Source organism: Yamadazyma tenuis, chromosome 2, assembly GCF_029203305.1.
Source record: "Yamadazyma tenuis chromosome 2, complete sequence".
In the NCBI taxonomy this organism is placed as follows: Eukaryota; Fungi; Ascomycota; class Pichiomycetes; order Serinales; family Debaryomycetaceae; genus Yamadazyma; species Yamadazyma tenuis.
Genome location: NC_089462.1, coordinates 512,702 through 535,167, shown reverse-complemented (window position 1 = coordinate 535,167; position 22,466 = coordinate 512,702). Strand labels below are relative to the sequence as shown.

The following is a 22,466-nucleotide window of genomic DNA, read 5'->3' as shown; positions in this document are numbered from 1 at the left end:
TATACACACCCTCTAAGCAGAAGAGGTCATGACTTGCCAAACTCTGATCAAGCTGTCGGTGTAACCGGCAAACAAGGTTTGACCATCGGCGGACCAGGTCAAAGAGATTGGTTCTGGGTCCTTGGCCTTAGCACCAATGGCAAATTCAGGCTTCAATTCATCCAACAAAGATCTTTCTTGCAAGTTGAAGATCTTGATACCAGTGGAGGTGGCAGCAGCCACCCAGTATCTGGAAGGAGAGAAGGCCAAAGCATGGACTTCGCTACCGGCGTTCAAGGTGTACAAAGACTTGTGGACGTTCAAATCCCACAAGATGATGGCACCGTCCTTACCAGCAGAAGCACACAAAGATCCATCTGGGGAGATGGTGATACAGGAGATGTATCCGGTGTGGCCAATGAAGTCGGCGTTCAATTTGTACTCAGACAAATCCCAGGACTAGAGAGAAGTTAGTAACACAGTCTAAAAAATACTACTGGAAAAAAACCCTTGAAGAATCAGAGATCTTGGTGTAATTGATGTCTCATTCGAAGCTTGTGAGCAACGTCTGAAGTAGCAAATATTGTAAACATCATTTCAAGCCAAGGGTTTACTTCCATCCACAAAAAAAAATAACATACCTTAATAGTCTTATCCCAAGAAGCAGAAATGACAGTAGACACATCGTTTTCCTTTGGAGAGAATCTGACAGCAGAAACCCAGTCACCGTGACCGGTCAAGGTTTGCATACATTCACCAATGGTGTTCCAGACCTTGACGGTCTTGTCTCTGGAAGCAGAAACAATTTGTCTCAAGTTCTGAGCAATAGACACAGACAAAACGTCTCCAGTGTGTCCAACAAATCTCTTGGTACATTCACCGGTTTCCAAATCCCACAATCTCAAGGTCTTGTCCCATGAACCAGACAAAGCATAAGCACCATCAGCAGAAATGGTGACATCTTGGACAATGTGAGAGTGTCCCTTGAAAGACTTCTTTGGCACACCGTATTGAGAGTCTTCACCTCCGGTCAATTTCCAGGTGATCAAAGTCTTGTCTCTGGAACCAGACAACAACAAGTCTGGGTGAGCGGCGGTGGTGGCAAGGGAGGTGACCCAGCCGTTGTGACCTTCTAAGGTTCCTCTTAAAACTAAAACTTCTTGACTAGCCATGTTTAAAATACTGTTGTATGGAATGAAAAATTTTAATTTTTCACTGCGGTTTTGCATCCACCACCTCAAAGCAACATGCTGAAAATTACCCGCGGCGCGGTCCCGGGACTACCAGTGACTGCTTTTTGCCGAGAATTGGTCGGATGCTTAGGTCAGCACGCGACGCCAAACCATCCTCTCCATCTCGCGTCGCAGGTGATGCGAACTCACCTCCACACTCAGTGACACCTATGCAGCAATCTCAATTACAAGTGGCAATCATTTCTGGAGGAACCGCCACCAACGCCCTCGTCCCTCACTTCAGGGCAATGGCGAGTCACGTGAGCTACATCCTCCCGATCCTGGACAACGGCGGGTCGACCTCCGAGCTCATTCGTGTCATTGGTGGCCCCGCCATAGGAGATATCAGATCTCGATTAACCCGCCTTATCCCTGAGAACCAAAAGGCGTTGCGTCGTCTCCTCGGGTTCCGGCTCTCGGAAGACCCTGTGGTGGCCAAAGCCGAGTGGAACGACCTCGTGGATGGGTCTCACGAGCTTTGGAGGGACATAGAGCCAGCACGAAGGGAAATCTTTAGAGCATTTATTATTCACGTCAACGTGGAGCTTCTAAAGCGGTCAAAGCACCAGTCGGCCGTGAAAACCACCAAGAAACAATTTCGGTATGAGTTGGCTAGCATCGGAAACCTCTTTTTGACAGGTGCCCGACTCTTTATTGGATCTTTGGACTCAGCCGTGGAATTATTCTCTCGACTTTCGGGCATCGACCCGGACGTGGAAGTGCTTCCGTGTATCAACACCAATTTCTCGTACCACATCAGTGCGCTTTTGCAAAATGGGCTCATCATCACCGGCCAATCGCAGATTTCGCATCCGTCTGAAGACCAGACTCCTGACAACTATCCACCTCCCATCAGTAAAACACGGCCCAGCACCCCGTCGTTCGAGGGCGAACCACTTGGAGACTACTTCGGTGGCCGGGTGCTGGTGGATACGCCCATTTCAAATATCACAGCCGTTAACCATCTGCTCACCACCGGGGACCAGATTGAGCAGGGGTCTGACTTTTCTGAAATTTCCGACGACGAAGAGACCGGCAGCGTCCCCCAGTACACGCACCCGGAGTTAAAGAAGAGTCAGTTGCATTTCTCCAAGTCCGATGGACTCACCCCATTACTTTCACCCATCGAGCGGATCTTCTATGTGTCTCCATACGGAGAAGAGATTCGTCCCACCGCCCACCATAAGGTGTGTACCACACTCAGCAATGCCGATGTGGTGATATATTCGATCGGGTCGTTGATGACCAGCATAGTGCCGGTGGTGGTGTTGAAAGGAGTAGGAAAAGCCATTGCTTCAGAGCTCACCAACGGTGGCACCAAAAAACGAATTCTTCTATTGAATGGGTGTTCTGATCGAGAAACACACGGAATGGAGGCACTGGACTACATCCGCGTGATCGTGGAGCTGGCCTCCTACTCATTTAGAAAGCAGGGTGGAACCGACGGTGATTGGAGACGGTTTGTATCGTATTTATTCTATATGAGTGACTCCAAAATCCGGGTGGATAAAGACCTCATCGCCAGCAGGGGCGTGGAGTGTGTGGAGGTGCGGCGGGAGAGTGCCGACTCCGACTGCTTTGACCTTACAGACTTGGAGGCCAAATTGCGCATGGTGACCAATGTATAGCTTCTAGTTAATCATACCATATTTTGATCAATTCTTCCGACACCGCCGACGGGGTCAAGACTCCCAAGTCGGTGATCAACGCGGTGATGAACTCGTGGGGGGTGAAGTCGATTTGCTGGATGCTGAGAAGACTCTTGGGGTTATCGGATTCAGACTCAAGAATTGCATTGATACTACTATTGGTGGCCGATAACACCGGACTAATCTGGTTAGGTAAGTCGTCCGGTGCCAACGGGAACAATCTGACAAACTTATGGGACTCTGTCACCACGTAAAAGGGTTTGTTGTTGGTTTTGGCCAAGCATCCAATCTGATACGAACCGATATGGTTGATGATCCCACCACTTTCCGCCACCCCTTCCGCCCCCACAATGATTTTGTCGACTTTGTGTATCACGTAGCCCACAGCATTGTCCACAATCACTTCCACAGGGATTCCTGCTGTTCTCAAGAGTGATGCCATATGGTAACCCTTTTCACTAGGACGGGACTCGGTAACAATGACCCGGAACCGAATGAGCTTTTCCTTCTTGGCCATAAGCAACATCTGGTACACCACTCTCGAGAAGGAGTGGACAAGAATGATATCGTCGTCTTTTATGAACGGGAGTCCAAACTGAGCGGCTTTGGATCGGGATTCTTTTGCTCTTTGGACAAAGAGTTCTCCATTTTCCACCAAGTCTCTTCGGCATGACTCCCAGTCGGAGTATAAGTTGATGTTTCTCAAGACAAATCTCATGAACAAATCACAACCGGCAGAAAGTGATATGGCGTTGGAGATGGAGCTTTTTAACTTATCGGTATTGGATTTGACCAAGTTGATCAACTCGGAAGATGTGGATGGCTGCTTGATCCGGAGCATCGTCACAAGTGACTCGATGGCCGCAATCGGCATCGTCATGTCCTGGTCGTCCTCCAAGAACTTAAGGTATACCTGTGTGATATCAAAGTCTTGACTCATGATGGCAGTAAAAAATCGTTCTTCGCGCACTTTGAGAAATAAATCTCTACTCATCTTGAAACCATGGAGAACCCAAACGAAGCTACGCTTTTTGTGGATGCCGACGAAGACCACATGGAGTCTGAAACAGACCACATCATCAGCCAGATTAGTGACGACGTGTCCCTGGAGGCTGGTAGCGACAGTGGTAGCGATTTCTCCTCTGATCCCCTTGATGCCGATCCAGTGGTGCAATCAATCCCCTTATTTATGAACACAGCTCCTGCTGCTGGCCAGTCGCTCCACCTTCTACAGTACACCGGGAAGTCTAAGCGCAGCCCAGCACCGCTTCATCACTTGCGGGCCAGCATCAAGCCGGAGTCTAATTTTTTACAGGTGACACTTCCGTTGGACACCAGCAAGTTTTACGACGACAGTAAAGCAGAAGAATGGGGAGTACAAGTCGAGGAGCACGACCATACTGGTGTGATGAACCAGACCAACGGTGGGATCTACGCCGCCAAGTTTGTTGTTGAAGATGGCCATCGTAAGGTGGTGCTTGTGCCAGTGGTTTCCAGTGTGCAGTTGAGACCATCTTTCAAGTACTTGGACGAAGCCGAGAATGTCAAATTACAACAAAAGAGAGATATGGCCGAGCCGCCACGTGCTGGGCCTCAGAACGTCCATATCTTGCAATCTTCTTCCAAGACCAATAAAAGCATTCCATCCGATCCACTTGCCAATGCCAGCTTAGGTGAATCTTTGAGGCATGTGAGGCGATTCGACCAGGAGGATTGGAAACCGGTGAGGTGGACTGAAGCGACCCCTGAATTGTCCAAACAGATCATCAATACTAGTGACAGCCAGTTTATCACCGACACGAAGTTGGCACAATACTTGGATCAGTTGACTCACTGAGAGTATTTAGGGATTTATGTATATTAGAGCATATAGCACACTACTAAAATAAAAGTCATCGTGCGGCTTGAAAACTTTTGAGAAATCAAACTAAGAGCGATGGACGAAGACGACGGATTACTTTTAAACTTCGCCGTCGATAGTGGAGCACCAGCCAAGAAGGCTCGGGGATCGGTTAAGGTCACGGGTGGCCGGTGGAAGGATCGGAGAAAAATGCAGCTTACAATGCTGGGAAGGGGTAGAAATGAGAAGAAGCTGCACACTCGTACTTCGGGTGTCAACAGCATTGAAGTCCCAAATGCTCGTACAAAGAGAACCACGGCCGACCCGAGAGAAGCAAACGGTAGTGGAACGGCTCCTGACCATCTTCAGGCCCAGCATGAAGAGCGGATCAAACGAATTAAGTTTTCAGAAGGAAAGGGCGAGTTTGGAGGAAAGAATAACTCGTATGTGTCTTCATTGTTTACTTCCAACACCAAAAGTTCGGTCTTAGAGGAGTCCAAGAAAGACGAGGAGAAGGAGGACGTGACTTACTTGCCTTCCAATGCTCCGTTGAAAGATGCCACTACTTTTGAAGGGTTGGGATTGAATCCGAAGTTGGTTAGTCATTTAACAGAAACCTTGAGGTTTAAGAACCCTACAAAGGTCCAGAGGTCTACAATCCCGAGCTTACTATTCGCCAAGAGTGACTTGTTCATCAAGGCCCAAACAGGGTCGGGAAAAACCCTTGCGTTCTTGTTACCGATTTTCCATAAATTGATGCAAGAAGACAAGCATAAGATCACCCGAGAACTGGGGGTATTTGCGATGATTTTGGCTCCTACCAGAGAATTGGCCACCCAGATCTACAGTGTTCTTGAGACCTTGAGCAGATGTCACCACCAAATTGTGCCTGGAATTGTGATTGGTGGTGAAAAGAAAAAGTCTGAAAAGGCTCGTCTTAGAAAAGGAGTAAACATTTTGGTGGGGACGCCAGGACGGTTGGCCGATCACATTGAAAACACCCAGGTGTTAAATTTGAGTCAGTTGAGATGGCTTATATTGGACGAGGGTGACAGACTTGTGGAATTGGGATTCGAGGAAACCATCAGCAAGATCACCAACCAGATTACCAAAACCAGCGAAATCCACCACACCGCCCCCAAGTGGCAGGGATTGCCCACAAAGAGAGTCAATGTCTTGTGTTCGGCCACCATGCAAGAGAATGTCGAGAAACTAGGAAGTATTTTACTTGATAATCCCGAGATGATCACAGTAGACAGTAAGAGAGCCATTGAGGGAACGGTTATTTTCAACGACGACGACGTGGAAGAAACAGAGACTGAAGACACCAGCCAGAACATGACTGCTCCTGACCAGTTGACCCAGAATGTGCTTATAGTGCCTCCAAAATTGAGACTTGTGACGTTGAATGCGATGTTTAAGAACTTTACCCACGACAGGCAGGTGGACCATTTGAGAACGATGGTGTTTTTCACCTGCTCTGATTCGGTCAACTACCACTTCGATGTGTTCACTAGAGGAGGAAAACCTCTTCTGAAACACAAAGAGGGTTCGGAAGATGACGCAGAAGAGTTTGAATATAGTATTGCAACTGCTCCATTGATCAGCAGTGACACCGCAGTTTTCAAATTGCATGGTTCTATGACCCAACAAGAAAGAACATCGACTTTACAAGGGTTTGTCAAAGACAGCTCAGTGTATAAACACTCGATTTTATTCTGTACAGATGTGGCATCTCGTGGGTTGGACTTGCCCAATATCTCCGAGGTGGTGGAATACGATCCCCCATTTTCCATTGAAGACCATTTGCACAGAATCGGAAGATCAGCCAGAGTTGGTAACGAGGGTAGTGCCAGTATATTCTTGTTACCTGGGATTGAAGAAACCTATATTGACGCCAAACTCTCGATTGTTCACCCCAAAGGAAGTTTGAAAATCGAAGGGTACGAGAAGCTCTTGAAGAAAGCGTACAGTGAACCCGACTCAGCAAAAGGTCGGGGAAAATGGGACATCCATGCCACTACTTGGCACTTGAATATTGAGAGATGGATTCTTGAAGATCTGGGGGTTCACGACAAGGCTACCTTGGCCTTCACCTCTCATATCAGAGCTTATGCTACTCACTTGTCTTCGGAAAGAAACTTTTTTAATGTCAAGGAATTGCATTTGGGACATTTGGCAAAGGCTTTCGGGTTGCGAGAGAATCCCAAGAAGCTAGGAAGAAGCTTTGGCAATAACCAGTCAAAAGATAGTGGAGACAAATCCAAACGAACCAGAAAGCTCGATCCACGGCAGAAAATGCTTCATATGGCCCGGATGGCTGTCAAGGCCAGTAGCAGTGAATTCAATTATTAACGAGTTTATGTATTCAAAATATATCAGTGTTGCAAATGGGCGTTTCTGTAGCCGTCTACGTTCCAAAGCCCGTGGTTTTCTCCCAAAATGAAACCAATGGTTTTTTTCTGGTAGTAGTCGCTGGCCAACTGGATATTTTCAATGACATCATCCAACAAAATGGCTTTCCCAACGTTGATACCGTTTCCAAGTCCCGGATGCTTGATGGTCACACAGTGTATATGGAAATGGTAGTAGGAAGGGTGATAGTGAATAAATAGTCTCAACTGATCGGGTTGAATGTTATACTTTTCACAGGTAACCTCAAGAATCTTGTTTCTCAAGGCTTGTAAGTAAGAAGCGTGGGAAGCATTCAAGTCTCTGACGGAAGAAATATCTGTTCTGTTGACAATACAGCAGAGGTATAACGAGTCCATACTGACTCTATCCCACTTCATGTCTGGAAGAAGAACAAACCCTGTCTCAGGGTCTTTGTCATGGTACACAAATGTCTCGCTCTCCTTACCTTCGAACAAGATATTGTAGACCCACTTGATTCTATCGCCCTTCATTGACTCGATGTAGGAAACGGCAAATTCCTGATACATTTGGGGAGTTTCAAGCACGTAATGGGATACTTGAGTACTTAGTTTCTGGATGTGTGTTTCGGTGGCCGGGTAGATCAAGTTCAACTTAGCAGCAGGTAAATCGGGGAGCTTTTGAACCAATGAGGCCGCCGACCAGTAGTACACGTCATTGTTTTGGATCAATTGCAATTCCTGGACGGTTTGGTTGATATCTACCGTATCGTTCGAGATGAAGAAATGGGATTTTTCCAAAGATACAATTGCGTTCTCGTTGTTGATAGTTCCGAGCAAAGCAATGTTCTTAGTCTGTGGATCCGATTGGAGGACCTGTTTGAATTGGAAGCCTGAAATTAGCAGGGATATATCTGACATACTGAGAAGACGTGATGAGGTGAATCGTGCGGATTGATTATGTAATATTCCACCCTATTGAAATGTTTAACTTTGCTAGCTTAATTAGCTACTATTTTTACTTGAACTCTCTCTACACTGATGGCTATTATATAGGCCAGGTGGAACAAAGAAGAGATATAGAGCTGGAGGTTCACTTAACGGCAATATTGGTTTGCAACCAAAGAAGACCCAGAAAAAGTCGAGTGGTTGCAAAGTGTCTGAGAAGAAACATAGTCTTTAGAGCAGGGGTATAAAGAATATTTTCAACGGTAATCCGTGTAAGGTGATCAGCAGCCACTATGGTATCGCTTTAAATTGAAGTGAAGCATCTAGTTGCATTCCTCTATGTACAAGTACTCTGAAGTATTAGTCAGAAAACCAGAACAATATTACTCACTGGCGTTGGGACTGGCAGACTCATGATCATCGTCGTCCAGCAAGTCAAAGCACAACCAGCTGGGCCAAGCTACTTCCTCTCGAAGCAAACTCCGAAGCCCGTCAATAAGGAACTTCTCGACCTTTCCCACGTTCCTCAACACGTTCTGCTCAACTCCTCCGATTTCAGACTCGATTTTTACCTTCTTGATGATATCTATACGCTCTTGGGTGTTACTGGAGTTGATATACTCGACGAAGTTTCCCCCCGAGTTACCTGGATTGGCGGGAGAGTTGACCCCATACGAATGGATCGAAGACGAGAAGTAGTCCGAGGTTTGCTCATTCACATCACATAGAAACGACACAAATACCAGGTTTCGCAAGTAGGCTACCACCGCAATTGAGTGGATAACCAAACCTGTGATATGGAGTTTGATGGGGAGCGAGATGAACTTGGGTGAAGGGTAGTTGACAAGAAGGTTGACAAGCACATTGATTTCCAAGTCGCCGTGGTAGTTGACTTCCATCGTCAACTGAATATCATTTTCATGCCTATCAGAACCAGTAAAGCTGGACGGATCTCGGTACGAGCCAGGCCGCGTGACGTGGTTGAGAAACCGCGTGGGAGTATCGGCTCGTGTGGGTATATGGCTGGGGGAGTTGAGGTTTCCAAGCCCTAGGTTATTGAGGTTGTGGTTGTGAAGGAAGTTCAAGTTGGAATTTCCAAGCATCAACGACAACGAGTCCAGCGAGCTTCGCGTGAGGGTCTGCTCCTGGCGGTGGAGTTCTGCCCCAGACTTGCCGCCTATTTTCGGGAACTCCAATATCGAGATGTTGGTGCTGGCATTATCATTGTCATTAGGATGGTCATTATAGTCGTCCTCATCGCTGGAGTACTCGTAGCTGTTGCGCCCATGCATATAGCTCATATTCAAGCTCTTGAGGCGCTCATCTATGTCTTTCAAGTTCTCGTCGTAGAACTCATCGAATGGATCTCCTACGTGAAGAATCGAGATATCTGGGGCAGTGGAGCCCAAATCGAATCCAGACACCGAGAGGTCACTGATGAAGGACGGGAGCGTTAGCGATTGGAGCTGCTCGTCAAGAAACCGGCGGATGCTCTCGTTGATGCTCTCATCTCCCACGAGGTTGTCCCAGTTTATATCAAAAGACATCAGATTTGTTTGGATCCACAGTTTCCACAGTTTGGGTGCGCGCAGAGATTACACCTGAAGAATAAAAAATTGTCAGTTGACACTGCAAATGGTATTGGATGTGCGGTCGGTCGCCGTTATAGGCGGGGGCCCCAGTGGAATAGCTAGCGTATACGAATTGACTCACACAGAAAGAGGAGGTATTTCCACCATCACTCTCGAGGGAGATGGAAAGGCCGCAAAAAACCCTCAGTTCACCAAGATCGTGGGATTTGAACAACGTGAAAGGGCTGGTGGCAGCTGGAACCCATCGTTCGACCAGACGGACTTGGAAGTGCCACCACAAGATATCTTGGATACCGAGCGGTACAATGAGCCTGATGTCATTAGTCCTCCAGCAGATGTTCCTGCTGGGCTCGAAGGCAGCCTGGAACAAAACCCTGTCAAGACTGATTTCGACCAGAAAGCCCGAGACTTGCTGTGGCGGTTTGGAGGTGTTTACAAGGACCTTTACACCAACGTTCCTGCGAGGTTCACACGGTTCTCGTACATGGAGAACGAAGATAAGTTCCACGATGAAAAACGGACAATATACCCATTGATGTCCCAGGTGGAATTATGTAAACGGATCCAGACGTTTGTGGCCAAAGAAGGCATTGAAAAGTACTACAGGTTCAACTCACGGGTGGAGTCGGTGGTCAAGACGGAGTCTGGTAAATGGTTGTTGAGCATTCGAAAGGTTTACGATGGAGACCATGAAGAATGGTACCAGGAAGAGTTTGACGCAGTGCTTGTGGCAATAGGACACTTTGGGGTGCCAGTATTCCCCCATACCACCGGATTAGCGGAGTTCAACCGAAACTTTCCGGGAGTGGTTTCTCATGCCAATAGTTACAGAAACCATGAAGATTTTAGAGATAAAAAGGTATTGGTGGTAGGAGGAAGTATCAGTACCATGAACACCATTCAGTACGTTCTTCGGTTGGCTAAGTCGTTCACGGTGGCTTTGCGAGAAGAAAACAAAGTGTACAAGTGGGTTAATAGTGCTTTGAGAACCGGAGGTGTTATTTTAAAGCCTCAGATCGACAGCATCGATGGCAAGACCGGTGAAATCACCTTCAAGGATGGATCCCGGGATTCAGGGTTCGACAAGATTGTGTTTTCCACCGGCTATCATTTCCATTTCCCGTTTTTGAAGGGATTAGTAAAGTTTGATCGTCAGAAGAGGAGACTTCCTGGTTTGTACTACAACACCTTTTGGATCGAAGACCCTACGATTGCAAGCACGGGATTGACATCATCAACCTTGACGTTTTTCTGTATGGAGACCAGTGCCGCAGCTATAGCTGGTGTATGGTCGGGGGTTACCGAGCTCCCATCAAAAGAAGAGCAGATAAAGTGGGAAATTGAAAGAGCAGAATCTCCTCCAGTAGAAGGCTTTCTTTACTTTGCCCATACAAAGATGGAAGAGCAATTTTTGAAGCCAATGTCTCGGTTCTTTACTAAGAATAGACGGTCTCCATTTTACAAGGATGGAATTCATGTGGGAGATGTTGATATAGCTGTGGACAGAATCCAAAAAATCTTTTACCTGATTAGGGATGGGAAGCTTCCTATTAAGGATACGCTCTATGAGTGAGGTTATATATTTATATTGTTAGACAAGACAAGTTTAGATTAATCTCAAGTAGTCTACTCCCCAATGACAAAGTTTGCCGGAGGTGACGGCGTTGGAACTTCCAAATTTTGAAGCTGATACTCACCAATCTCCACGTCGCTGACCCGTTGATAGGTGTGATTAGTCCACGACAGCACCATGTCCTTTGCCTTCTGATAGTCATTTTTTATGCGTACAACAATCCTAGACCGGCCTTTCAGTCCCAAAAGGAGCCAGAATATAAGACTCAACAACACTAAAAACATAAACCCTCCATACCACCGATGAGGCTCGATATCCCATTTCAGTTCGTTTTTGCCCTTACTGCTACTCTTCTCGTAGTCATAGTAATTGTACTTGGCATTAGGAACGGGCTTCACAAACTGGGGTCTTTTGGCCACTCCGTTCTGTTCGCTTCCGTAGTGAAAGGAATTAGGAGACGGCGTGTAGGTGAACCCAGCACGAGCCAAGAGGCTGGGAGATGCCACCGAGTTCTGCAGCGTATAGTTGTTGAAGGCTTCAACATATTCATCATTGGCGTAAAGAATGGCTCTTCCCAAAGTCCAGGAGAACTCGGACCCTTTGATTTTATCCACCAACCGCAACGACTTGAACTTGTCGTCCTGCTTAATTTCGTCAATGCCAAATCGAGGAAACCCAAGACCCAAATGCAAAAAGTTCAAGATCCACGACGACTTGAAACACAAGTTGGTCAATTCTTCGGTGGAAAGCTGCTGACTCTCAGGTCTCATTTTATTTAGATCTATCAATTCACTGTACGACTTAGAGCAGATATTCTTGGTGTTTTCGGAAATCACTTTGTAGTCGTATTCAGTATCGGTAGGGTGTTTCTCGACTCTTGGGGATAGTTGGGGCTGGTTGTACAGCATCAAGGTGGAAATAGCATACCAGTATCCACTCACCCCATAGAAATGGTTGATGTCAAAGTCAAACGCCGGAATCAAGTCGTTCAAGAGACACGAGCTGACCTTGCTGTCATCATTGTCCTGCTTGCAATTCCCTGAATGTGGCGAACTGGAGCGGTAGGAGCTTTGGGACAAAATGGGGAAGATGGAGTTCAAGCACGTTTCGAAGTTGGAGTCACCGGTGAAATCATACCTGTCGTCGCCCAACTTCAAGTTGCTGACGTATCCCTTGGGCAAGCAGGGGTCTGAAATTGGCGGGTTATAGAAGACCCCGGGTTTTGTGGGGGAATTTGCAACCAAAAACCCCAAAAACTTGGTATAGGCCTGCGACATTCCCAACCCCAAGAACGAATCGGAGTAAACGCTAAAGGCCAACGGAGAAGGCCTCAAGTACTTGCCCACCGCGTTGTCTGGTTGCAGGTGCTTGAGTTTAGGAAGCTGGCACAAGCTCACATTGTACAAGTTGTTCTGGTGCTCGGTGATCTCGGAGTGGTTGGGCTGAAACACAACCTGAGTGGAGGCGCCACCCATATCCAAGAGCCCGTAGGTCGTGTGGTTCTTGCCGTGCTGGTGGTTCTGGGGATCGTCAAATGCGCCCACAAGATAGTTGATGGCCAACCACCCGTAGAGCCCTTCGACATCACCCTCAATGACATTGATGTGAGAGGCACAGTCCGGCAAGAAGAAGTCGGAGTTCAGCTGGAAATACTCACACACGGTGTCCAAGATCTTCTGTTGTTCGGTGGGGGTCAAAAGACGCATTCCGGCGGTGGAGTGTAAGAATATGGGGGTACGGTGGTGCTGGGACTTGGGGACCACGCGGCTGGCCACCGCCAAAAGTGGCCTGAGGTGGTGGTTTCCTATTTTCTGTGGACTGAGGTTAAAGGTGGAGATGCCGGGTTTGACCTTGTGTTTCCATTTTTTGTTGGAGTTGACTTTGGGGAGTCGGGCTTTGTACAGTTTTTGTTTGGTTGGTTTTTGTTTTTGTTTTTGGGGCTTGGAGCCGGAGTTGGAGTCCGGGTCCGAGTCCGAGTCCGAGTCCGAGTTGTCCTGGTCCTCGTCGTCGGATTCGGGGGTAGTACCATTGTCTTGGGTAGTGGCCGACTTCACGAGTTTAAAGTCTTTAAACGACTGGTACTGATTCAAGTCCACCAGACCCTTCAAAGCGTGAGATGGGTTGAGCCAGTTGTAGACAAACACTCGTGAGCCCTTGGAGCCCAGGTCGATGATGACGATGTAGTCATAGGGAATATTGTCACTGTTGGCGATAGGGCCTTTCTTCATGCTGTAAAGAAAATGCGCACTAGTGAATTTCGTGTATTACTGAAACAAACAGGTGGGGGGGGGGGGGGCCGGGGCACGCGGGTGGTGTGCGGGCTGGCGGTGGCTCTGGGGCGCGCCCGGCCGCTTCATTATCATCATAACCCATAAACTACATTACCACACACTTGGGCTCAGGTTTGGCCACCGGATTTTGGATGGCCTCAATCTGGTCGATAAGACACTCAAAACTCTTGGCGATATTTAAGTTGTCCTTGACGGACGTCTCTAAAAATTTGCAGTTGAAGGACTTGGCCAACGCTTCACCCTCAGATGTTTCCACTTGTCTCTGATAATTTAAATCACATTTATTGCCCACCAACACCATGGGAATGGACTCACTGCCGGTGGAGTTAAGGATTTTGTCACGGATGACTTCTATGACTTGGAACGACTGAATGGATGTAACCGAGTATACGAGAACGTATCCGTGAATTCCCACCAAATGTTTTTCATTTATCATGCTGAACTCGTCTTGTCCAGCGGTGTCCAAAATCTCGATTTCGTACTCTTGGTTCTTGTAGGTGACGTTTTTGCTGAACTGGTTTTCGATGGTGGGATAGTAGGATTCGACAAAGTAGTCTTCCACGAACCGGACAATCATGGAGGACTTGCCAACTGACCGGGAGCCCACCACGGCGAACTTTCTAGCTTTGACCATAGTAACGACGAAGCGGGGGATGGGGGTCGACGGGAGGGATTAGGGATTAACAACGGGTGTTCTGGTGGTTCTGCAAAAGAAGAAGGAGTTTAAGATGGAAAAGTGCGACTAATTGTGGTGCGCGGACGAGGCCGCGGGATGGGATGAGATGCGATGCCATGAGAAGAGCAGGAAAATGGTAGGGTGTGACAGGGAAGATTGTAGGTGTGAAGCGGGAGGTGGGAGGGTAGGCCGAATGAGAGGGAGGTGGGAGGTAATTGAGAGGGCGGTTGGCACAGATGGTAGTTAAAGCAATGAATTTCTATAAACTGTCGCATTGCTGCGAATAATGGCTGCAACTAATGCGTAAGGTGTTTCTCATAGTTGTAGTACAGAAACAGCTTGGTGAAGTTGAGTTTTGAAGGTCAGAAGGACCTCAACCTATGGGGTCAAAGCCCCTATGGGTTGGCCCACTTCAACACCTCCAAACTCACCACCACAATAAATATGGTGGAAGGAAGCGAAAACACCACGTATCCCCAAAACAACACCCCCGACATCTCCTTCTGATAGATCCCGTTCAACTGGGTGATCTGACTAAGCTGAATGGCCGGCGGCGATGTCGTCAAAATGAACGCCACAAGCAAGAAAATGGGGTCGTCCAAAATGCTGATTTTGAAAAACCGTACACACAACGTGATCACCGGAAGAAGCACCAACGACGGGAGAAGCATCCGTGACAACAACGCCCCGAAAATGATCTTGTTGTAATGGCGGGAAGGAGGTGGAATGTCGTTCGATGGGTACAAGTTGGAACCCAACACTATCAAGATCAAGGGAATCGACACCGATCCAAGCTGACTGACGGCTTTGGTGACGGTGTTGGACATAAACGTTCCCTTGGTGAAAAACAACCGTTGCAACTGGGGCACCGATGCCACGAGAATTGAAATTAACATGGCATAAAGTGGAGGATTCATGAACCCCAAAAATTGCTGCAAATACTTATTTTCCCGGATCTTGGCCCACACACCCGTTGGTGGTGGCATGGATGAGTCGTCGGAAGAGTCGTCGGACGAGTCGTCTACAGCCTGCGTAAACGTTAACATCCTGGACGATTGGTCTGCCAATAATGACCGGGATTCTCCATTGTCGCTGGAGCCGGTGCCGTCAGCTGACTCGTTGTCACTTTTGATGTTGTGGTAGGTTGTCAATTCTTCATGGGATCGCGTGCGCAACAACTTGTTGTAGCCCCAGGACCACCGTAAAATCTGGCCCAATTGCTGGAATATAAGCAAATATAGTATTCCTCGAGAAGCCACTTGGTCGCTGGTATCACCTTCGATATCGTCCCAGAAAAGATCGGGCAATGTATATGCCAAAGACAACGTCAACGACACCGGTAACGAGTTTGAGTTTCCAAACACGCCCATGGCCGTCACGAAATCAGTTTCTGGCTCATTCAAGTGTAGTATTCTGCCCATGAAGCGAGAAGAAACATACGATATGGAAGTGGATAAGCAGAAGAAAATGGGGATGACGATGATGTCGACCATTTTTTTGAACGACAACGAGGGCGCCAACTTGCTGAACACCAAGCAAGGAGTGAACAAGTCGACGTTTAAGGATGAAATAACTTTTTGTCCGTTTGTGTTCAAGAGGCCCGATTTGGCCGCAAAAAAGCCGGCAAGGCAGATGATCACCACTTGCATGACGGCTTCAAACGTCAAGCGGGTGATGTCGATATACGATAGTTCGGCAGCTTGATTCTTGGAAATCTGCATAAAATAGGGGAAGGTTGATAAGATGAAGTGAAAAAATGTGCGAGATTGATGGTGATAAGCGATCCCTGAGATTGTGGAACAGACACGCGTGCAGGAGGTTATGGTGGGTGCGAAGTTGGGTGATTGAGTTCGGGGTGGAACGGTGGGACTGCGGGAAGAAGTAAAGGGGTGGAAAAATGTGACCAGGGTCAGGGGGATATATGGAGGTTCTTGGTGCTGGTGTTTGTATTCGTATATATGGCGTATAGGTATTGGTGGTTGGTGGGTTGTATAGGTGATGACCATCTAGCACCCGCTATGACGGTGGCGGCGCTGTGCTGCTCGCACATGACCAGACCGGGCGCCTGTGCGAGCTGGCACGGTGCGGTACGCGCACACCCCACCGCGCACGGTTGTTTCATGTCCTAGTACTTTGTAAACAAACTATGTGCCATGGAAGACTCCAGCAATGACGACACAAACTCGTCGTTCGACATCGACCTCAGCAACGTCGGCTCACTGACCCCCACCAATTCGTCGTTCCTATCGCCCATCAAGCAGTTCGACAACTTGAACATCAACAATCTTTCCGACATCCACGAAGAAGACTTGGAGGTGGGAAATGATACCATTGACAACTCGAACTCGAGCGACGACGAAGAAGACAATGCCGCCCACACTCCACACGTGACCAGCCGCCCTGTGTTTGTCGGCAAGCGCAAGCGGGCAAATGTGTCGGATGTGGACATGGTGACACCTACGTCGTTCCACAGTCGGTCTACCCATTCACAACCATCACAAAAATCTGACTCGATGTCAGTGTGCTCTCACACGGATACACTGCTACTGAACTTCAAGCTCAGCTTCTCCAACTCGGACTCCACGCCGTGCCCGGTGCCGGCCAAGAAGAAATTGAAGTTTCTCACCGATGCCACACCCATCTCCAACAAGAAACACCTTTTGAACTTGTCGCACTCGGTGAAGACCACCGTCAGCGAGGTATCGTACGAGTTCCACGACTACCAGCAGTACCAGCATGACCTGGACGTGGAAACGAGTCTGCCGATGCCGTTTGCGGCGTTGGAGCTGCAGTCGACGCCTATTTCTCAGAGCACGCCGTCCAACTCACGGGCCCCGTCGCCAGAACTGTCGCCAAGCGCCGCCTATGGGGCCGACGTGTCTGCCGGTGCTGCGTCGCCCGTGGGACTGGACGACTCGTCCAACCGCCTGGCCGGCTCGTCCCCCAGCTCGCCCCACCACCCGGTGCTACCGTCCGTCAACGGCTACCGCCTCATCCCCACCGACCACCAGTACGAAATCGTCGCCGATATCACCAACGACAGCGAAGTGCACATCGCCGACCAGCGCATTGAATTCGACCAGGAAGACAGTTCTAATCCTCGTGCCACAGATCCGTATCTTTGTGCACCTCCAGAAGACCCCAAGGAAAACCGTCTTGAGATCCGCCGCAAATACATGGCAAGCTTCCAGGTGCCGCTTCTAAATGTGCCGTCGCTGAAGGCAGAGATTCTCGAGGCGATTTCGGCGGAATCGGTGCTTGGGTTCTACGAATTTATCCGGCTTAAAGATGAGACATTGACCGAACTAGTACGAAAAGAACGGTTGCGATGGCATCCAGACCGATGGGTAAGCACCCATGAAGACCGTGACGTTATTCATGCGGTTTCCAGCTGTTTGAACGCAGTGTGGGAACAACTATAGACTATAGATTATGAGACACGAATAAGAAACAATTTTGCAACCAAATGCGCACAACTACTACTGCTCGGTACAATTGTATTATTATGATATATTACAGTGCTATGCGTCCACCGGAGTGTCGGCTTTGGACGCGGGCTCGTCTTCGTCGTCGGCTTTGGATGCGGGCTCACCTTCCTCGATGTCGATGTCTTCCTCCTCCTCATCCTCTATATCTTCTTCAATGTCTTCCTCCTCATCTTCATCCTTTTTGTCGTTGACGGTCTCGACATCATCGTCGTCGACCTCCTCATCGCCGTCGTCTTCCTCGTCTTCGTCGTCGTCTTCATCCTCATCCACCTGTTGCTCTGGTGGATACTCGTCGGTAGCACCTTCATTATCCCATACGATATTGAACCGGGTGACACGAGGCTTTTCGGCCAAGATGTTCCGTACCACACGGTCCACTTGCACTTTGGCCGGCGGGTTTTCCCGCAATTCTTCCGTGTCGTACTCGTTGTTCACGTAGTATCCAACTCTGACAAACTCTCTTTCAGCATACGAACAGCTCAACAAAATCACCGTTACACTCACCAACTCACTGGCGGGAATGAGCTCCGGCGATGGCGGGTCCGCCTGGAACACAAACTTGTTGACACCGATCGGCACTGGTCCGACTAAAATTGAGTCCAACTCTTGGTCGTGATCCAACGACCGCGACGAGCCCACATAGGTTAATTTCCACTCCAAGTCATCCTTCAACGGTTCCAAGCACTCAAATGTGATCTCAAACTCGTACGGGTCCGAGAACTTGGCAGGGTTATTCAATACTTCAATCCCTAATAACGATACTATCGACATTGCTGGGGGAATAGACGCGTTGGTTTAGGTGAAGTTTCAGTTTCGCACCGTGCGAACTTTTCAACTTTTGAACCACCATGAAGGAAGAGTCTCTGTTTGACGAACTTCTTGAAAAGGAGATTGAAATCAATGAGGGCGACATCAGCAAGGTGTACAATCGTCTTCAGGAGGCGTTTCTAGCCAAGTACAACCGGCTGTCCAAATTGTTTGCCGAAGAGCGCGGACAGCGAGAGCTTTTGAACTTCTACAAAAGACGAAATAATGCTCTTTTGGATATACTAGCTGAAGCAGAGTCAGAACCGGCTCCAGTGGACGACAAAGAGCTTCAGGCAAGAATTGAGAATGTGGTTGAACTCAACCCGAATTTGAAGGACTTGGAGGTGTTGAAAGACATTGATTCTGCAAAAGTAAGCACTAAGCTCAAGCTTAGTCTTTTATTGGATGAATCTATCTCTGACTTTCAAATCGACGATCTGGTGAATATCGAAAAGAATCCTGAAGATATCGAGTTCTGGTTACGAAGAAACTATTCCAACTTGGTGCTATCCAGGTTCAAACCGATCTACTTTAGTAATAATCGGTTGAAAAAACCGGATAATATTCTCGATAATTTGAATACCAGTTTGAACAATCACGTCAACATGGGGGGAAAAAAGAAGAAAAAGCTAGAAAAGATTGAGAAGTAGTGGGTGGTGATTAGTTATAAATGTACATTAATTTTGGGTTCATCAGTCGTTATTTTCGTTATTTCTATTTCTTTTTCTTGCTCAAAAGCTCCAATAAGTTTGTATCTTCCATGAAAAGATTGAAGATAAAGTTGCGTTTCTTGAAGTTGAAACTGGAGTTGTCAATTAGCTTGATCAACTTCATGAAAAGCTCATATGTAAATAAGTATGAGTGGTTCTTCTTGAGATACATCAATTCTTTGACAGGTTGTTTGAATTTGACCAAGTCCGATGGGAACTTGAAGATGAGCTCAACCACAAGTGCTTCCTCCTCCGAAAGATCATCTGTACTGTGGAACTGGTACTTGTCTGGTTTGCTAAACCTAGTGGATGTGAATGTGTTGTTAAAGAGGTTCAAGCTTAAGTCTTTGGGGTAGCTGAAGTTGGCAAATTTGTTGAACTTATTGTACTTAATGACCCAGTTGGATTCATCCAAAACTTCGATTCCTTCACTATTCAACGAAAGCATTCCAATCTGATAAAACAACATCCCTTTGATGACCCAGTTATCACACTTAATGAACGATTCAACAAAGTTTTCGAAAAACTCCCATGGGATTAACTGAATACCAAAATTGGAGGTGTTTATCTCCCCGAGAATCCATAAGTTTTGCTTCAACTCTCTAAGTTCGGTATCAGTTAACGTGTCCTTCCTAAGGACTCTGTCAAGACATGTCTGAATCAGCTTCGTGAATTCTTCAATGAAGTTTGTTTCAAAGTTATACGACTGGAAGAAGTTCAACCCTTCTCTGGTGTCCAACAAGTTTTTCAAGAAGAATTTGTATTCCACTGGTTCAATGACATTGAAATAAGGGAGCATCTTCTTATTCAACTTATATTCATAAAACTGGACAATTTTGAACGATTGCTTGTCATTAAGCCATGAGTTGAAGTGGGTGTTGACGTAGTCGAATTTGGATAAATATGTAAACCCTTCTGGAATTAATAGAAATTCGTTGAGCAATGCCTCTCCTTTGGGAAATTTGGAGAGTATGGAGATAGATGGGTTGAACTTTAATGTCAGCCTTAATATGTTCGAGTCCTTATCCTTTGAATAAAACTCATAAAGGTAGTTAACTAGACTCTCTGAAAATTCCTTCTGGTACATATTGAAACATATAAGCTTCAAAGTGGCGGAAGTGCCCAAGTTATAAGTCGGAAGAAACTCAATAACTTTCATCTTGAGTTGCCGATTGGACACAGCTAACACTTTGAACACCAAGTTCTTCGTCACGTATGTGTCAAATTTCAAGTATCTAAACAATGACGAAACAAAGAAATTGTTGGCCTTAGATTCTGCACTAGTTTCGATGATATTATCAATAATCTGGAAGAACTGCCACTGATTAAGTAATTTAAGGCCATTCTCAGATTCACTGAGTTTACCCACGAACTTCAAGTATCCTATGTTTAATGTTTGCAATAAGTTCTTCTCGCTTAATATTGGGTTTCTCGCTACAATCCCACTTAAAGGGTCGATTTGGGCAAAGATCTCAGAAATTTGAATCATGATCTTGTTTTTGTAAAGATACTTTAATCCATTCGAGAACCTTGTCAAAATTTCAAAGATTAAGGTACCAACCAACAAGATTTTTCTGTGATCTTTTGTTTTTATTGTCAAGTTGCAAAACCGGAACTTGAAAGGTCTGTAGAAACTCAATAGACGTTTGAAAAATTTGGGTTGCTTATCCATGATGTCCACAAACTTTTTTTCGTTAGTCATGGGTCCTTCAAACACTAAAAGAATCAAGTCCCAGTCCCAACTCCCAAATTCTTTTATTGTCAATACCTTTGTACCATTAATGATACCCTTAAAGTCTGCTTCTTCGACTTTAGGAATACAAGGGGTTAAGTTTAACATTTTTGCTGGAATTCTGGTGTTTTGATAATCGGAGTTCAAGTTGTAATTGCTGATTTTAATCAACGAGTTGAGGGTGATTTTGTTTGAAAAGTCCAAATTCAAATCTGGGGGAAGGTACATCTTGCTGAACTTGAACAAGTTAGACAAAAGTAAAATTACCTTGTCATTAAGGGCAGTGTCCAAGTTTGTTATCAAACGCTCGACTAAGTTTAGTTTGATGAGAACAAATGTTAACAAACCTTTGTAATGGTTCATATAATGGGCAATTATATGGGTGTCACTTTCATTTGAGTCATCTTCAGAAGAATCATAGATGAAGGTCGCCTTGGGATTGAATTTCACAAGAAGTTCGCCTATGGCCGAATTCTTCAACCACAGAAGCGATTTCACACCCAAGACATCCAACAAAATATCGAGCACAAACTCTTTCAACTTGGTATCTGTACCGTCCAAATGGTTGATGAGGTTTCCTAGTACCTGGAAGTTATTCAAAGAGCAACAGATCAACCCATTCCAGTTTTTTAAGAATATCGTCAACAAAAATGAGACCTTCTGGAATTTTTGGATCTTCTGCCGAGTAGCCTGTCCCAACAGCTCTTCATCGAATAACGAGAGTAAGCTGTTGAGATTATAACCGTTCCGGAAAAACTGCCTGAACTCGTCGATTTCGAGCAACTTGATGATGATAATCAAACAATTCATCAGAATGACAATATTAGAGCTGCTGCTCAAGATCCGAATAAGTACGTTGAATCCCCCAGCATGAAAGATGAGCTGGGGGTTTTGCACTGACACCTCCAACATGAGTTCCATGATCAAATGCTTGAGATCGTTGCTGATGATGAACAAATCGTCATCGAGCAAATGCATTAGGGCCTTGATAACCCCCATTGACAAATAACTGGAGCCTTTTTCCACCTCCAAAAACCTGTATATCAACTTGATGGCGTATATCTTTTCCAAGTCCGACGACAGGTCGGTGGAGAGGGTAATGATCAAATAAATAAGAATTCTGTTTTGCACCAATATGTATAGGGAGTCTTCGTTGGCAATACAGTACTTCAAGATCTTGTATCCACAGGCCTTGATTTGCGGCACATCGCTATAGAACATGAAATTGATCTTGTTGATGATTGTTTGGAGCATCAAGTCGTCCTTGATGCTGGGATATTGTGTAAACAATTCGACAAGTCTGTTACTGTTATCGATGATGATTTGGTTGAAGTTATCGGGAGCATCTTTATCTTTGATGGAGAAGTTTTGTAGGGTTTCGCTCAAGAGCCAGGACGGCGAGCGACCTGATTCCACAAGCGGGACATCTTCGGGATCGTGTTTAAGACTGGAAATTGATATTGATCGTATGCGGTTATCCATGGTTGTAGAGTAAAATAAAGTGCGCGCTGGACGGAGATAGTTGCAAAACCCATGCAGGTAAGCGAAAAGAAACGGAGGGGGTAAGGCAGGTTGTA

General features: G+C 46.6%; 15 protein-coding genes across 15 annotated transcripts; 6 read left to right on the top strand and 9 right to left on the bottom strand. All coding sequences in view use genetic code 12, as the record gives it.

Annotated features, from left to right (window-relative positions):
* Positions 1-12: 12 nt before the first annotated feature.
* On the bottom strand, positions 13-1,151 carry cpc2 (40S ribosomal protein RACK1; the record flags this gene model as incomplete). The annotated part of the gene is made up of 2 exons (XM_006690483.1): positions 13-438; positions 621-1,151. 2 exons carry the CDS (start codon positions 1,149-1,151, stop codon positions 13-15), a joined length of 957 nt encoding a protein of 318 aa, XP_006690546.1.
* Positions 1,152-1,381: 230 nt separating this feature from the next.
* PSN45_001533 (uncharacterized protein) lies at positions 1,382-2,839 on the top strand (the record flags this gene model as incomplete). The annotated part of the gene is made up of 1 exon (XM_066157678.1): positions 1,382-2,839. The coding sequence occupies one exon, from the start codon at positions 1,382-1,384 to the stop codon at positions 2,837-2,839; it is 1,458 nt and encodes a 485-aa protein (XP_066013775.1).
* A 7-nt stretch (positions 2,840-2,846) lies between these two features.
* On the bottom strand, positions 2,847-3,800 carry GCN3 (translation initiation factor eIF-2B subunit alpha; the record flags this gene model as incomplete). The annotated part of the gene is made up of 1 exon (XM_006689844.1): positions 2,847-3,800. One exon carries the CDS (start codon positions 3,798-3,800, stop codon positions 2,847-2,849), a length of 954 nt encoding a protein of 317 aa, XP_006689907.1.
* Positions 3,801-3,863: 63 nt separating this feature from the next.
* On the top strand, positions 3,864-4,697 carry PSN45_001531 (uncharacterized protein; the record flags this gene model as incomplete). Its single annotated transcript, XM_006689845.2, has 1 exon — positions 3,864-4,697. The coding sequence occupies one exon, from the start codon at positions 3,864-3,866 to the stop codon at positions 4,695-4,697; it is 834 nt and encodes a 277-aa protein (XP_006689908.1).
* A 99-nt stretch (positions 4,698-4,796) lies between these two features.
* On the top strand, positions 4,797-7,055 carry DBP7 (ATP-dependent RNA helicase dbp7; the record flags this gene model as incomplete). Its single annotated transcript, XM_006689846.1, has 1 exon — positions 4,797-7,055. The coding sequence occupies one exon, from the start codon at positions 4,797-4,799 to the stop codon at positions 7,053-7,055; it is 2,259 nt and encodes a 752-aa protein (XP_006689909.1).
* Positions 7,056-7,078: 23 nt separating this feature from the next.
* Positions 7,079-7,993, bottom strand: PSN45_001529 (scavenger mRNA decapping enzyme (DcpS) N-terminal family protein; the record flags this gene model as incomplete). The annotated part of the gene is made up of 1 exon (XM_006690377.1): positions 7,079-7,993. The coding sequence occupies one exon, from the start codon at positions 7,991-7,993 to the stop codon at positions 7,079-7,081; it is 915 nt and encodes a 304-aa protein (XP_006690440.1).
* A 410-nt stretch (positions 7,994-8,403) lies between these two features.
* MDM12_1 (Mitochondrial distribution and morphology protein 12) lies at positions 8,404-9,567 on the bottom strand (the record flags this gene model as incomplete). The annotated part of the gene is made up of 1 exon (XM_066157677.1): positions 8,404-9,567. One exon carries the CDS (start codon positions 9,565-9,567, stop codon positions 8,404-8,406), a length of 1,164 nt encoding a protein of 387 aa, XP_066013774.1.
* An 88-nt stretch (positions 9,568-9,655) lies between these two features.
* Positions 9,656-11,185, top strand: PSN45_001527 (uncharacterized protein; the record flags this gene model as incomplete). The annotated part of the gene is made up of 1 exon (XM_006689847.2): positions 9,656-11,185. One exon carries the CDS (start codon positions 9,656-9,658, stop codon positions 11,183-11,185), a length of 1,530 nt encoding a protein of 509 aa, XP_006689910.2.
* A 53-nt stretch (positions 11,186-11,238) lies between these two features.
* On the bottom strand, positions 11,239-13,413 carry PSN45_001526 (uncharacterized protein; the record flags this gene model as incomplete). Its single annotated transcript, XM_006689848.1, has 1 exon — positions 11,239-13,413. One exon carries the CDS (start codon positions 13,411-13,413, stop codon positions 11,239-11,241), a length of 2,175 nt encoding a protein of 724 aa, XP_006689911.1.
* A 148-nt stretch (positions 13,414-13,561) lies between these two features.
* On the bottom strand, positions 13,562-14,110 carry RHB1 (GTP-binding protein; the record flags this gene model as incomplete). The annotated part of the gene is made up of 1 exon (XM_006685961.2): positions 13,562-14,110. The coding sequence occupies one exon, from the start codon at positions 14,108-14,110 to the stop codon at positions 13,562-13,564; it is 549 nt and encodes a 182-aa protein (XP_006686024.1).
* A 437-nt stretch (positions 14,111-14,547) lies between these two features.
* PSN45_001524 (uncharacterized protein) lies at positions 14,548-15,873 on the bottom strand (the record flags this gene model as incomplete). Its single annotated transcript, XM_006685959.2, has 1 exon — positions 14,548-15,873. The coding sequence occupies one exon, from the start codon at positions 15,871-15,873 to the stop codon at positions 14,548-14,550; it is 1,326 nt and encodes a 441-aa protein (XP_006686022.1).
* Positions 15,874-16,305: 432 nt separating this feature from the next.
* On the top strand, positions 16,306-17,574 carry PSN45_001523 (uncharacterized protein; the record flags this gene model as incomplete). Its single annotated transcript, XM_006685958.2, has 1 exon — positions 16,306-17,574. One exon carries the CDS (start codon positions 16,306-16,308, stop codon positions 17,572-17,574), a length of 1,269 nt encoding a protein of 422 aa, XP_006686021.1.
* Positions 17,575-17,673: 99 nt separating this feature from the next.
* Positions 17,674-18,411, bottom strand: ASF1 (Histone chaperone asf1; the record flags this gene model as incomplete). The annotated part of the gene is made up of 1 exon (XM_066157676.1): positions 17,674-18,411. One exon carries the CDS (start codon positions 18,409-18,411, stop codon positions 17,674-17,676), a length of 738 nt encoding a protein of 245 aa, XP_066013773.1.
* Positions 18,412-18,488: 77 nt separating this feature from the next.
* PSN45_001521 (uncharacterized protein) lies at positions 18,489-19,097 on the top strand (the record flags this gene model as incomplete). Its single annotated transcript, XM_006685957.2, has 1 exon — positions 18,489-19,097. The coding sequence occupies one exon, from the start codon at positions 18,489-18,491 to the stop codon at positions 19,095-19,097; it is 609 nt and encodes a 202-aa protein (XP_006686020.1).
* A 64-nt stretch (positions 19,098-19,161) lies between these two features.
* Positions 19,162-22,371, bottom strand: PSN45_001520 (uncharacterized protein; the record flags this gene model as incomplete). The annotated part of the gene is made up of 1 exon (XM_006685956.1): positions 19,162-22,371. The coding sequence occupies one exon, from the start codon at positions 22,369-22,371 to the stop codon at positions 19,162-19,164; it is 3,210 nt and encodes a 1,069-aa protein (XP_006686019.1).
* Positions 22,372-22,466: the final 95 nt, after the last annotated feature.